Source organism: Mesoplodon mirus, assembly GCF_964341445.2.
Source record: "Mesoplodon mirus genome assembly, chromosome: 7".
Classification (NCBI taxonomy): domain Eukaryota; kingdom Metazoa; phylum Chordata; class Mammalia; order Artiodactyla; family Ziphiidae; genus Mesoplodon; species Mesoplodon mirus.
The window spans coordinates 135,684,924-135,699,571 of NC_138983.1; the positions used below are offsets into that span (position 1 = coordinate 135,684,924).

General features: G+C 45.3%; 1 protein-coding gene across 3 annotated transcripts in view; it reads left to right on the plus strand.

Moving 5' to 3' along the window:
* Positions 1 to 11,642, plus strand: part of FLI1 (Fli-1 proto-oncogene, ETS transcription factor) — a 123,394-nt gene extending 111,752 nt beyond the window's left edge. For all 3 annotated transcript variants that reach the window (XM_082627384.1, XM_082627385.1, XM_082627383.1), the window contains 4 exons: positions 4,894 to 4,959; positions 6,617 to 6,676; positions 8,552 to 8,599; positions 9,663 to 11,642. In XM_082627384.1, the coding sequence (XP_082483510.1) occupies positions 4,894 to 4,959; positions 6,617 to 6,676; positions 8,552 to 8,599; positions 9,663 to 10,192 (704 nt within the window). In that variant the 3' untranslated portion in view covers positions 10,193 to 11,642. The remainder of the gene's footprint in view (positions 1 to 4,893; positions 4,960 to 6,616; positions 6,677 to 8,551; positions 8,600 to 9,662) is intronic.
* Positions 11,643 to 14,648: the final 3,006 nt, after the last annotated feature.

Genomic DNA, 14,648 nt, shown 5'->3' on the forward strand with positions numbered 1-14,648 from the left:
CTCTGTGCCCTTGGCCACTCCCTTAAGTGTGTGTTTTGAGAAGTCAGTTCTCAGAAAGCAGACAGTATGCACCATTTTCAGGGTGGGGGGCCCAGGGCATGCTCAGGCTGCCTTGTGGGCCAGGCAAACCCCACAGGAGAGCAACCCACGTGCTGTCCGGCAGCCGAGGGTCAGGGAGCTCTGGCACAGCCAGGCGTCGGGCCCGGGGAGGAAGAGTGTTTGTGCAGGAATATGAGTCGTTGGGTAGCTCCGGGTCCAGGATTTTTCGTGTTGGTTGTAGACATATTTCTGTCTGTGTGTCTGGGACTAGAGCTGACCACACTGCTGCGTTCTCACTTGTATGACTTTTAGGAGGAAAACAAGCCCTCATTTCAACAATGACATTGTTAAAACATATATGAAACAAAAAGCAGGCCACTTGAATGAATGGCATCTAGTCCTGGGCTTCCTGTGGGGACAGGTCTCAGCCTACGCCCTGTCATACATGGACTGTTGTCCATTCTGCTCAGAGGGCAGCCAGGGTTAACAGTCTATACTCATCCATCACCCATCACCCAGACTGGAATCCCCTGAAGACTTCATTTAGTGGGGAGCAGCTGGGGTAGAGGCTTTGAATTCTCTCCAGCTAGGAAAATAGAGAACAACAAGAGGAAGCATGTATATTTAGCAAGAAGGAGAAAATATCGGCCCAGTTATTCATTCATTCAACAAATATTTTTGGGGTGCTTATTCTGGGCTGGGCACTGTTCTCGGTGCTTGGTTCTATCAGAGAACAAAAGAGGGGTCCCGGGCTTCCCTGGTGACGCAGTGGTTGAGAGTCCGCCTGCCGGTGCAGGGGACGCGGGTTCGTGCCCCGGTACGGGAGGATCCCACATGCCTCGGAGCGGCTGGGCCTGTGAGCCATGGCCACTGAGCCTGCGCGTCCGGAGCCTGTGCTCCGCAGTGGGAGAGGCCACAACAGTGAGAGGCTCGCGTACCGCAAAAAAATAAATAAATAAATAAATAAAAAGAGGGGTCCCTACCCTTATGGACCTGACATTCAGGTGGGAGATGTGGACAGTAAACATCATGGATTAATTATTGATTAAATTAGGTGATAAGTGGAAAAATCAGAAGGAGAGCAGGGTAAGGGGGATGGAAGCAAGGGAGGGGGGTTAATGTGTATTTGGTAGGGCTGGCAAACGTGTTTCTGGGTTTGAACAGTTTAAGGTATTTAATGATGCGAACACAGTAATAATGTTACTTGCTAATATTTACCGAGTTTGATGCTGTGCTGGGCGCTGGGCCAGCTGTTTGCTTGGATATCTAATTTAATCTGCAAGGTGGCCCCGGTACTTCCAATCTCTAAGGCAGAATGCCAGACCTTAGCTCTTGACCTTGGCCTTCTCCATCTTCAGCTTTGTCCTTGCAGTAGGACTTGCTCCAAAAACACTGGCTTTCATGTCAATCTTCAATTTAGGAGATGACCCCACAAACCCCAGGGTCCACAGAGAGCGTCTGTTAACCTCCCCAGTAAATGGACCCAGGTGTTCTTTGTAGACTCAGGTACCAGTGGCAGGATTTTCCATGCAGGTGGGTAGGAATGAAAGAGCACATGGGAGGAAGCCTTGTGGTCTTTGCTGCTCTGATTCTACACACTGCTCCAGGACCCTTGGCTAAAGACGCCTGCTCAAGGCATGGCCCGCTGCTGTTTATTGCTCTGTTAACTCCACAGGGGGACACAGTTCAGGCTGATTGCTGGTGGCCTCTCTGTTTCTGTCCCTTGCTTTTTTCACCTACTAGGGGACTTTAAGGTTGGTTGGGACCTCGAAAGTCCTCCCGGTCAGGCTTCCCCCCCCAACCCCCAAGGCATCACGGGAAAGATGGGGCTGCCAGACACTTCTCTGATAAAGCATCAACTTCCAACATGATTGGGCACTCAGAGAAAAATCCAGCCACCACCCACCCTCTGTTGGTTAGAGGGAATTCTTCCAACCATTTTCTAACTTTTGCCTATCTGCAGTGCCCCCAGAGCTAGAATAAAAGAATAGGAGGAAAAGTTGGCAAGAAGTCAAGGATGACTATAGCCAAAGCCATAATTTGGACTAAGAAAAAAGGTTCTTCTGAACGAATATAACATAGCTTTAGAGAAGATGGAAGAGAGGATGGAAGCCTCCGGTAAACTAAGAATTGAGAAGAAACGCTGATTAGAAAACTCTGAGTCAGAGATATTATCAGTGCAGTAAGTCAGAAGTCAAGTCAGAACTTCAGATAACACACACCAATTCCTGGAACTTAGCGATTTGCTTTTTCTCTTTCATGAATTTGTCACTTTCTATTCCACTTTCTGTTCTGCTCCTGCTAGGTTCATCTCCTTCCCCTGGCACCCACCCCATCCATCCATCCTACACATCACCACGAGCTGCACTCTCCACTACACCCTGGGTTCATGGTATTGCCACCTGCCCCAAGCCTCTCCTGGTTTCCATGGCCTGTAACCCAGAGCCATTAAGCTGGCTGAGTGGCCGTGGACCTGGCCATGACCCTGGCCTCGGCACTCTCTTCCGTGTCCCCCCGCTGCAGTCCCACAGCCCCACGCATGGTTTCCCACATCCGACACGTTCGCATCTCGCCGCTCACTTCCTCCATATGCCTGCCGGGAATGTGCACTCTCTCCTCCCCAAAGAGGCCTCACTCAAGTCACCCCAGACCCAGTCACACTAGCCTCTCCCTCCCTCACCCCCAGTATCTCCAGCACTCCTTTGGTACACGACCTGTATTACTTCACAATCTGTTATTGTCTCCTGTTTAAAGGTAAGCACTGGGGACTTGGGTCATATTCGTTCACATCCACTGTATAGCCAAACACACAATACGTGGCAGAAATCAGTCCCAGATAAATTGCTGGAGGCCTAACCAGCATCCCGCTCCACCAAAGAGAAATCTTGGAAGAACCCGGCCTTTCCTCGAGGATACCCCAGCCTTGCACACACTCTGCAGACCCCTGCAAGCCAGCCCAGAAGATACCCATGAGAACCTACAACCGCATCCCCAGCTTGAAAACAACTTAGGTTCTTTGTTTGTTTTTGTTTTATTTTGTTTTTAAGCAAGCACAAGAATCTATTTGCAGGAGGAATTGTGAAAAAAAAAAAGTCAAAGAAAAATAAAAACAGACGACTCAAACGAGCCGAGCTTTGTCTCTCTTTTGCCCCCTTCCCTCCCCTTCCTCCCATCTGCATCCCCCTCACTTTCTGTTTTGCTTTTCATGCCAATTGCTAAAGACTGTAATTTTAAAACTGCACTGGCTTTTCCAGAGCCAGGAGGAATGTGCATCCGCACGTGGATTTTTCCACAAGGAAATCATTCCTGTCTTTTGGTTCTTCTTAGCCAGAAACAACAAGAACAAGCCATGGGACCAGCCGGTCCGTCTTTGCAGTTCTTATTCTAATTCGTTTGAGAGGCTCAGAAGGGGTGGAGGGGGATGGTTTGTGTTTCACCCCGCCTGACCGTTGTTTGAAGAGGTTTGTGCTCCATTTGTTCAGATGTTTTTTATGGTTTCTTTGTTGTCCATGGAAAGACTTTGAAAGTCATCATTCTGTATCCTTAAGCTCTTCTGCTATTCCTGCTCCGTGTCTCAATGGGACTCACACCATGAGAAAGGAAAAGAGGGTGTTTCTAGCCAGTCGGTTAAGCAATTTCTGAGCAGGGTTAGGGAGGCATGTGTATTCTTTCAAGAAAGGGATTGGGATCACGAATGTTCCATGTCAATGGAGTGTCCGCCAAGGCGATCTGGAAACCTCTCTGCACTTCCAGGCAGGAAGCGTCTCTCCAGCCCCTCGTTTCTGGTTCCAGTCACATCTCTGGCCTTTTTCCTTTCTCTGTGGTCATTACCCAGCCCTCTTCACTATCAACAAAAAAGCATGAGAGGCCGGGGAGAGCCCAGACGTACCCACAGCATCAGTGTGCTGGAGTGAGGGGTTGGAGCCACCACCAGGGTCCTCACGGCCGGGGCTGTGAGACAGTCTGCCCATGAGCCTTTAATCTGGACGTGACCCATCTCTCCAGAGCTGCTTAAAGAGCTTTGCTATACAGCTTCGGATATTTTTTTCTTGCTAAACTTAGATGGTATTTGTAGAATGCCTTATAAGATGCTTCACATATGCTATCTCATTTGATCATTACCTGTCTTCATCCGTTCTGGCTGCTGTAACAAAATACCATAGGCTGGGTGGTTTACAAACAAAAGAAACAAACTTCTCACACTGCTGGAGGTTGGAAGTCTGAGGTCAGGGTGCCAGCATGGTCAGGTTCTTGTGAGAGCTCCCTTTCGGATTGCAGACACCTGACTTCTTTTTGTGCCCTCATATGGCAGGAAGCAGGCAGACATGCTACCTCTGTGACCTCTTCTTATAAGGGCACTAATCCCATTCATGGAGGCTCCACCCTCATGACTTAATTATCTCCCAAGACCCCTGCCTCCCAATACCATCCCACTGGGGGGATTAGACATCAGTGTATGAATTTGTGCAGGGGACACAAATATTCCATTGATAACATCAGCACAACCCTGTAAGGTAGGTAAATCATGTAAATTTTTATTTCTGTATTTTAAAAAATTGAGGCCCAAGGATGTCTGGATTCATCCAAGGTCTCACAACAAATGGTGGAAGACAGAATTTGAACCAGCCCTATGACTTCAATTTCAGGGTTCTTTCCATTACTTGGGCTCCCAATCAGTGTGTCAATGTTCCTCCCATTCATTCCCCTTTGCCCCAGGGGAAGAGTACACTTCTGGAATTTAGTGATGCTTGAAAAGTTATTGCAGAATTCTCCAGGCTACTAAACGATAATCTTCATGCAACCTTTCTAAAGAGCAGGAGATGCTGATGTACCTCTATTTGTTTTTTCCATTAGACCCTTCCTATGACTCAGTCAGGAGAGGAGGATGGGGCAATAACATGAATTCTGGTCTCAACAAAAGTAAGTAAACGTCACTTTATTCTTTGGGAAGAAAACCTTTTTCTGAGGACGGGGTGGAGAACAGGGTCGTAAGATAAAGGAGGATAGGAGTGAGCATTTTGTTTTCCTGCTTTTTGAATGGCCATCAAAATTAATTGCCAATGTAGGACCTGTCAGTGATACCTAGTCCTGGAAAGATATGGGATGTTCACTCAGACCTGTGAGTTTTGTTTCATTGCATTTGGCTTTAGAATTTTTGAAGTTGGAAGGTTTCTCTCATGACAAGGTCTGTATGAATGAAAAATCACCAGATTCGGACTCTGTCATTTAAGTTATGATAATGACCCTTTATGACTTTGCTTTTCTAATTGTCAAGATGTAGTTATACCAACATCTCTACCCCAATCTCATGAAAGGCTGAGAGGGAGGATAACCTGATGAGGGGATGGTAGGGGTCTGACACATCAATTTGTGTTGAAATCTGACCCAAAATCTCCCATTAAGGGAGTAGCAGGAAAGACTGACTCATATGGTCCTGACCCAGCATGTGTCAATCTTGCTATCTCTAGGAAGTAAAATATCAAGCACAGAAATGGATGGTGAAGGGAATTCTTTCAAGAAAGAGGTTGGGACTAAAAACTAATGCCAGCAATAACCACCATCCCTTTTAATAATATGCATTATTTGTTTACTCTGCCCCCAGCCCTTGGCCCTATGGGGTACACAGTGTTGAAGCAGACATGGACCAATCTCTCAAGCAGGGGAGAGGAGTCATGCACACATATAACTCTTTCCCTCTGGGCGGTATCAGGAAGGCCAAGTGGACCCGGGGCCATATGATTTGGCTCTGCAAGGAGAGGCAGGATTTGGACCTGCAGTGGTGGGGAGGACTGGGCCTCCCAGGGGAGGTGGGGCCAGGGAAAGACATCAAGGTTGACATATCTGACAGTCAGGAGGACTTGGGTTCCTGGGGTTTAGGATGCACGAAGGGAAATAAGTCTGGAAAGGTAAGGAAGGGGGCGCAAAGATGCCAGGAAGATAGACCTCAATGCTTCAGTCGACAGTGAGTCACTAAGGTTTTCGGATGGTGGGATGTAGTGTTTTAGGGAGATGAAACTGGCTAAATAGCATCTGATGGGCCGGTGGGAAGAGAGAGAAGTGGTGAGCACGCCGGTCAGATGAGTCCATAGACGGTGCAAGAAGCAACGCAGCTCTAACATGGAGACGTGATGACAGGGGTGGAAAGGGTGTACCTAAGAGGTGCCATGGAGGGGAGCTCACAAACATGGAAACACAGGAGCAGGTGACCTGTGCTCAAATGCCACCTTCTCCTTCAGGACCTTTCTAAATTTTCATTAAAAATGAAATCCGCAGCCCCAATACCATTAGACATGCTCTTCTACATACTTACTGCTGTTTATCATTGTCTCCCCATTAAAACATAAGTTCTAGCAGGAACCACTGGTTCAGTGCTGCGTTCTCTAGTATCGAGAGCAGTGCTGGCACAGGGTAGATTCTGGATAAATATTTATGAAATAGAATGAATAAATGAGTAGCGTGAGCAAATGAATGAATGAGAAAGCACACTTGTCCTCCTTCCGGGGGGGGCGTTGGATGAGGTGTTCCCCTCCCCTCGTGGAGAATGGCCCCACTTACCGTATTTCTCTTCTTGCTGCAGGTCCCCCCCTTGCAGGAGCACAAACAATGAGTAAGAATACTGAACAGCGGCCCCAACCAGGTACCTGTCCATGATGTGCGAACCCTCCTTTGCTTCCTATGTGGCCCTTGGTCCCACATGGTCAGCGGAGGAGGATTTAGACAATATACGGCATTTGTGTCTTTCATAGAATCCTATATTTGACACTATAATAGACCTGTGAATTGGGTACCTGACACTGGAATCACATAGAAACTCCTGGAATATCAGAGGTGAAAGGAGCCTAAAGATTAAAATGCCTCATGTTCTAAAATAAAGAAACTGAGGCCCAAAGAGGTGAAGTGATTTGTGAAAAATCACACACGGCTGGTTTATGGGAGAACTAGAGCTACCATCCCAGACTCTCAAGTTGCTTGACCAAATGTTCCCTGTGGTGGCTCTACTTAATTAAGGCAGAGGAACTGTTAAAACCATGGAATTGGAGACTCTTAGTATGGGAAGGGAACCTAGAGACATCTAGGTCTACAACATCCTCCTGTAACTTCTCAGTCTTATGATTACCTCACCTCCACTTGAATACCTACAGCAACAGGGAGTTCACTACCTGGCTAGGCTCAATTCCACCATGTGAGCCAAAGTTCCCCTCCCTGTATCTTCCATTCAAGCTTCCAAGTTTGCCCTCAGGAGAGGTCTTCCTCCCACTCTCTGTGAAGGTCCTTCATGTATCTGAAGACAGCTGTTGTGCCCCTTCCAAGCCCAGCTTGGTCTTCTCTGTGGGACACAGCTAAGAGTGAGCTCCAAACAAGGCACTGCTCTGGGATGGACAGACATTGTTTTCCATCTCCACTGAAGATAAGTGAGAGAAAGTTGACCTACATTTCCTCAGGAAGGCTGAGAACTTGCTGACTGTGAAACACAAGTCAGACAAAGAGGACTTGACATAGGGGATTTAAAGAATCCCCAACAACAACGAAATTAGACATTACTTGCCCAAAATATTTTAGTTGTCATACTGTGTGGATAAAAAGGGGTAGACTAAGAGGTCTTAAGGACTCTTCAAGTTAATTTGTGGTTGTAAGCTAAACCCCCAAAATCATGTCGATTTTTAAAATTACAATTATAATTATGAAAATTGTAAAGTATCAAACTTACGATAGCATGGCCAAGTTGCGATCCAGGTCTCTACCGTGATTCCCTCGCCTGAAAAAAAGAAGATAAACCTCACATGAGTCAATATTGCAAAGATTTCTTTTATGGCTAAACAATCACATAAGTTTTAAGTAAACTGAGATATTAAGAATAATCATTTTATAGCTAAAATCCAAATTCTGGTTGGTGTTGACATTTCCAAGCTTAAAATCAGAGAAGATTATACTAGAAGGGAACTGGGGAATCCAGGAACCCAACCCATCATTTTGCAGATGAGAAAACCGATACCCAGAGATTGTCCAATGAGTTATTTAGTTTATAACTTTGCTGGGCTAGAACCCAGGTTGCTTGATTTCTGGGCATGTGTTCCTGCTACATCAGAAAAACAGAGACGTGTAAAGTTGTCAGTAATAGTTAGAGCTATAAAAGTCCAGTCATCATTAGACTTCTTTAAGGCCATTTAATAAGCCATACTTCACCTTATTCATGACGATTGAATATTAGCTAGCTCCCTTCCAAGTGGTTTTACTATTCTGTTTTAGGTAATGACAGCATTACCTACAAATTTTAGACACCAAGTATGAAAAACTGATACTCTTTCACGTTGTTTCTGTAATTACGGGGATGAAGACCGTAACTGGTCAAGATCTCTGAGGTCTGCAAAAAAAGGCAGTGCAATTTTCTGAAATCAGGCTTCCCTATGATATTGAAATAAAAGTGTAAACCCTTGGGGTATTGTCATTGTTAATGCTGTTGTTTCTATATTTTTAATAACAGTGAAGCAAATTTCCTTTCTTGTTTCCTTAGATCCGTATCAGATCCTGGGCCCGACCAGCAGTCGCCTAGCCAATCCCGGTGAGTTTCCTTTGACCTGAGAGGTCATCTTCCAGAATGTTCCATAGCTTTGTGAGGTCACAGGGACCTCTTAGGTGTCCTCAGTTCAGACACCTGACCTGGGAGTAGCATGTACTTCTTTCCTTGGAATGTTCGACCCCTGTTTCTCTGGTGCACACAGGAGAGGACAGGACTTGTCATGGTGGTGATAATGTCTGTTAGCTGAAGATGCTTCTGGACAACAAACATTTTAGCCCTGTGTATCTGCACTGAGGTTGAGATAAGTTTCAGTAGGGAAAGATGGGGGGTGGGGGACCAGGAAACAGTTCCAGCCAGCTCACGGCAATCTTCCTCACGCAAGTGAATACGTATTCCAAAGGCGCTTTAGTCTTGACTTTAGAAAGTATTGCAGCGTTATCTGGCTACATGAAAGAGGTTGCAGCTAAAATAAACTTGACAGTGTATTTTAAGGGTTCGTGATTAAAGCAACTCTTAAGCGAGCTCTAAATGAAACTCACCTCCTGTGTGAGCTAATAGGCCCTTGCAGTAGTGAGACGGGCACCCAGGGAACTCCTGCTGCCTGTGTCTCCAGGCCGTTCCTGCTCAGAAGGCTGGGAAGGCACCAGCTCCCTCTCCTCTGGTTTCCTCTCTGCCCAAGTTCTCCTCTGTAGAGTTTAGAGCCAAGAGCCAAGCACGTGGGCTAAGGAACAGTCCAGGTCCCATCAGCCTAAAGCATTGTCACACCTTCCCCCCTGGACTCTGAGGGACTTCAGCACTGAGTAAAGAGAAGACAGTGATTCAGGCCTTTATAGAGGAAGAGAGTCAGCATCTTGCCCAGAAGGGTGGGGAGTGGCTTGCCCAAAACCACACAGCTGGTTCTGGGTGAATGTCACCTGGCCTGGGGCAGATTATCTTACCATCTAACCTTGCTGATCATGCCAGCGTCAGGGGCCAGTGGGTTCTGACCATAAAAAGAAATCAAGGGATTCTTATCCAGGGTGAGAGGACCCTTGCACTTAGGAAATTAGGTTCTGACTTCCCAGGCTGAGCCTCTGTTTCCTCCTGTCCGCCTCGCTGCCTGCAGGGAGCGGGCAGATCCAGCTGTGGCAGTTCCTTCTGGAGTTACTGTCGGACAGCGCCAACGCCAGCTGCATCACCTGGGAGGGGACCAACGGGGAGTTCAAAATGACGGACCCCGATGAGGTGGCCAGGCGCTGGGGGGAGCGGAAGAGCAAACCCAACATGAATTACGACAAGCTGAGCCGAGCCCTCCGATACTACTACGATAAAAACATTATGACCAAAGTGCACGGCAAGAGGTATGCCTACAAATTTGACTTCCACGGCATCGCCCAGGCTCTGCAGCCACATCCCACCGAGTCGTCCATGTACAAGTACCCTTCGGATATCTCCTACATGCCCTCCTACCACACCCACCAGCAGAAGGTGAACTTTGTCCCTCCCCCCCCGTCCTCCATGCCGGTCACTTCCTCTAGCCTCTTTGGAGCAGCGTCACAGTACTGGACCTCCCCCACGGGTGGCATCTACCCCAACCCCAATGTCCCCCGCCACCCAAACACCCACGTGCCCTCACACTTAGGCAGCTACTACTAGACGCTTCATCACCGGTGGCCTTCTCGCTGAAGTCCCCTTCCTCACAGTTCTTGTTGGACATACGTGGCCTTGAAGAGAAAACGAAACTGGATGCTCTTTCTTGTTGGATAGAACTTTTGTACCTGTTCTTTAAAAAGGATTCTTTTTTTTTTTTAACGTTGGTAACTCCTGCTTCCTCTACCTTGAACAAAGAGATGGATAATTCCATGGGCCAGTATGCCAGTTGGGAGTCTCAATCTCCTGTCAGCCGATGAGTTGAATATTTAGATTACTGGAATAGTTGTGTCATGGTTCTGGGAAAGAAACTGTAGATTTATATTTTTAGGACCAAAGCAGTTACTTACCGACACACGGGTCTCATCTTGGACCTTGAAGGGTTCATATGATAAAGAATCATGGACTTAACCAGTTATGCTCTGGTTTGAGACTTAGTGAAAATAGAGGCAGGAAGCTTATCATCTTATCTTAGGAAGACCTAACTCAGTGGATAGCAAACTGGAACATTGGTTGTAAGGCTAGTGAAGTTTTCACCCAACTGGAATTTCAGAGAAAGAACAAGTGTGTATTTAAGAAGCCACGGGCATTGCAAAATCTTTCTCAGTGGGCAGTAAATATGCACTAGGCTGACCATTCTCTCTGGAAATAGTCAAGATATGAACTAAGAAATGTTAATGCAAATGCAGACATTCCTGAAAGCCAGAGAGTTAAATAACTTTTTTTTTTTTTTAAATAATGACAGTGGGTCCCAGAACTTTGAAAAGTCCTAGGGATTTCTAAACACAAACAGATTCGCAAGTGCTGTGCGCTTGTCAGATCAGTCCAGGGTCCACCAACCAGAAGGCAACTTACTGTATAAATTATGCAGAGTTATTTTCCTATATCTCGCAGTATTAAAAATAAATAATTAAAAAGTGAAAAAGAGTAAAGAAACGAGTTGACCTCGGTCACAAATACAATGTTACTATCAAATCAGTCGTTATTTTTTTTAAAATGTAATTTGTACATCTTTTGTCAATCTGTACATTTGGGCTGTTTGTATGTTTTTTATAGCTGGTTTTAAAAAAGCATAATGTGACTTATTGCGGAAAAGAACACAGGACGTTCAAGTCACTGACTTACTAGAAAGAGAATCACTGGTGTTGTTATTTAACAAGTGAGCAGAAGCAAATCAAGGCAAACTCTTTAAACCGTTCCTGCTTTGGAGATGTTTGTAAATAACCGAACTGCAACAATCATAACTTGGAAAAGAACAACCAAACTTTCCCTTGTGCATACAAGGGATCTTCCTGCCTTATATATGCAATATATTTTTTAGATATTAAAATATATATAATTTTGCAGGTAATCATTGACTTTTTTAAACTATATTAAGTGTTAAGCTGACAACTGTCAATGAAGACTATGTTGTACAATAATTTGACTAAATAAATTGTGCCTTTTTCTCTCAGAACCGAGGACACCGTTTTCTTATTTACAACCAACATTCTCTCCCCTGCCCACCTCAGGTCCAAGGGTTTTCCCAGGGGAAGTTTCCTATTGACCTCTTCTGGCACCATGAAAACTTTTTCACATGTACATACAGCAGAAAGTATAGGATCAATTTGGTTTTTATTGCTGTTTGTATTAGTCAGGGTTCTCCAGAGAAACAGAACCAATGGGATTTATATGGAGATTGATTATGAGGACTCGACTCATGTGATTCTAGAGGCTGAGAAGTCCCCCGGTCTGCAAGCTGGACACCCAGGAAAGCCAGTGGTGTGTAATTCTAGGCAACCAGGGAAACTAGCTGATGGTGTAAATCCCAGTTCAAGGGCAGGAGAAAAGTCCCACCTCAAGCAGGGAGCCAGGGGTGAATTCCCCCTTCCTCTGCTCTTTGCTCTATTTCAGACCCTCCGTGATTGGATGAGGCGCTCTGGCTGGCGTTGGAGAGGGGAGTCGACTTCACTGAGTCCACACATTCAATGCTAATCTCATTCAGAAACACCCTCACTTACATACCCGGAAATACTGTTTAATCTTGGCCACCGTCAAATTGATACTTAAAATTAACCTTCACGTTGTGCATAATGTTTGCAGAGATTTTTAAAAAAATATTATTTAAATCTTCCTCCACCCTAAAAGGGTTTTATAGGATGACAGCCAAGGCCATGGAGAGTCTGTGTCCAAGAACCAGAACAAAGCAATCAGGTCCATCCAGGATAGACCTCATCCATTGGACTTCACTCTTGCATCCACTGAGCACCTCAAATCCAAGTGGCCATCCCCCTGATACTCCAGCAGAGAATCAGATGGCCCAGCTGCCTCTGGTCCTGTACTAGGAGCTTATGGCCCATGCGGATTTTTAAGATGGTTTTTCTTCCCAGGGAAGAACCCCGCCTCAAGTCGTTTCACTGTTAGTTAGCTCATTTTCATTTCCTCTATTTTATAATGAAAATGAAGGAGGTTTGGAAAGTCCTTGATGTTGTGAGAAATTAGACTCACAACATTGGTCACCTTGTAATCTTCCCTGGGAGACAGTGAGTACCTTCTAGACAATTTGTCTACCTAAACAAAAGGAGACATGTTCCAGTTAAATTTTTTAACTTGCACCCCACCATTAAGAAACGTAAGCAAATATTCTCAATGTATGCACATTAATTTATAAAGCACATATAAAACTGTTACATTATTATTATCTACCTTATAAAACAAACACAAAATTAAAAAGTTTAAAGAGTGATATAAAAATAAATTGTAACTGAAATTCTAATGGTTTCTTCCTATTTTCATTGTATGGCCTATCTCCCACTGTGAACACTCAATAAGAATGTTAGTCTTTAGAAGAATAAGTATGTATGTATACACCTGTATGGGTTTTCTAGTGGACTTCTAAGAAAGAAGAAAATAAAAATTTGATATAAGTGGCCTAAGCATAGAAAGAGAAATGATAAAGGCCAGGGATGTTTAAGAATTGTCTAGCTGGATTCTTTTGCAAATCTTTTTCTCAGCCAAGTAATTTTCCCATCAATTTTGAAATCTGCTAAGTAGTCATTTGGGAAAACAGAGGCACATACTTCTGACTGCTGTGAGAAGGATGGGATACTGAGACCCTGGAGAGGTCACCCTTTTAAGAGGTTTTCTTAATATGCCCTATTCAAGCACTGGCTAAGACCTTTACAAGGTCTTGGAACTTTGACCAAATATTGCCCCTAGAATTCATCCCCACATGATTTATTCCACTTTAGGAAGCTGGTCCACTCATAACAGGACCAGGACACCATTTCCTCCCTAGAAGCATTTGTATGGAGTGAGGGCTGGCAGTTAGTCCCTGAAATACTCAGATTTAGGGTTTGCTAACTTACTCCAAGGCAGCCAGCTGACTCGTCGCAGAGGACAAACAGGATCTTCACCATCCTGGCTGCTAGTCCAGTCTTTCCCCCACTCAACCATTCTGTACCGAGGCCATGAAGTGCATTCAGTCTAACAAACAGGGCACGCCAAGCAGAGCAGAGCATGGCAAGCCTGTGGGCAGTTCTAATGGAAATCGCCTTCCCCACAGTTTAAGATGCTACTCAACAGCCCTTTTGAGCAGGCAGTCGTTTTGTGTGTGTGTGTGTGTGTGCCAAAAAATATTGTTGACTCCCATGCAAGGGAAGCTATATTTTCAAATCTGTTGTTTTACAACATTGTTAATGGTCAGTGACCACTAGGAATGTAATAACACCTAAAATGATCGTTATTTTATTAAACCAATGACATGTACATGCAACTGAACCACCTATGTGTACAATGTTTATTTAGGCCATGAGTAATGCATAAGGTGTGGGCCCTCACACAGGTTATCACTAGTTTAGACCAAACGAGAACATGAGGTTCCAGAACTCTCATGTGGAAAAGAACATCTGACTGCCCTAAGCCAAGGAGCTGCCAGGCCAAGGCAATGGTTGGTGAGGAAATTAGAAAAAAGCAAAACAAAACAACGTGCAGTGCTTTCCTTTAGTGGTCTTGGGGCTTCGTTTCACACTCTACTTCCTCTAAAATCTATTATTAACACCCATTATGTAAACATGTTACCTTAGAAACTATTGAAGAGGTACCATTTGGGGAAGCAACCCTTGGGCAAGGCTCTTCTGCTGCTGAGCCCTGCTCCACACCTCGTGGGGGAGCTGCTCCCCCCCACCCCGCCCCCAGGTCTCCCTTTCATCAACAGCAGTGATGAGGCAATAAATGGTGCTTAGTCTCTTTGGAAGGAGAGGGAAGACAATAAAGAACTGGAATGGGGGGTGGGAGACGGGATCCTAGTGCACATACAGAGGCTTCAACTCTTCTTATGCAAAAGGACTTTGAGTTTTGCAAAAACACACTGGTCACTTCATTCTACAAAAAATCTACTGAAATCGACACTGCATTCCTTCACCCGGGGAGTCTGGCTGAAGGATTCTGAAAGGTCGGCTGATTTCAAGACTACAAATCCCAG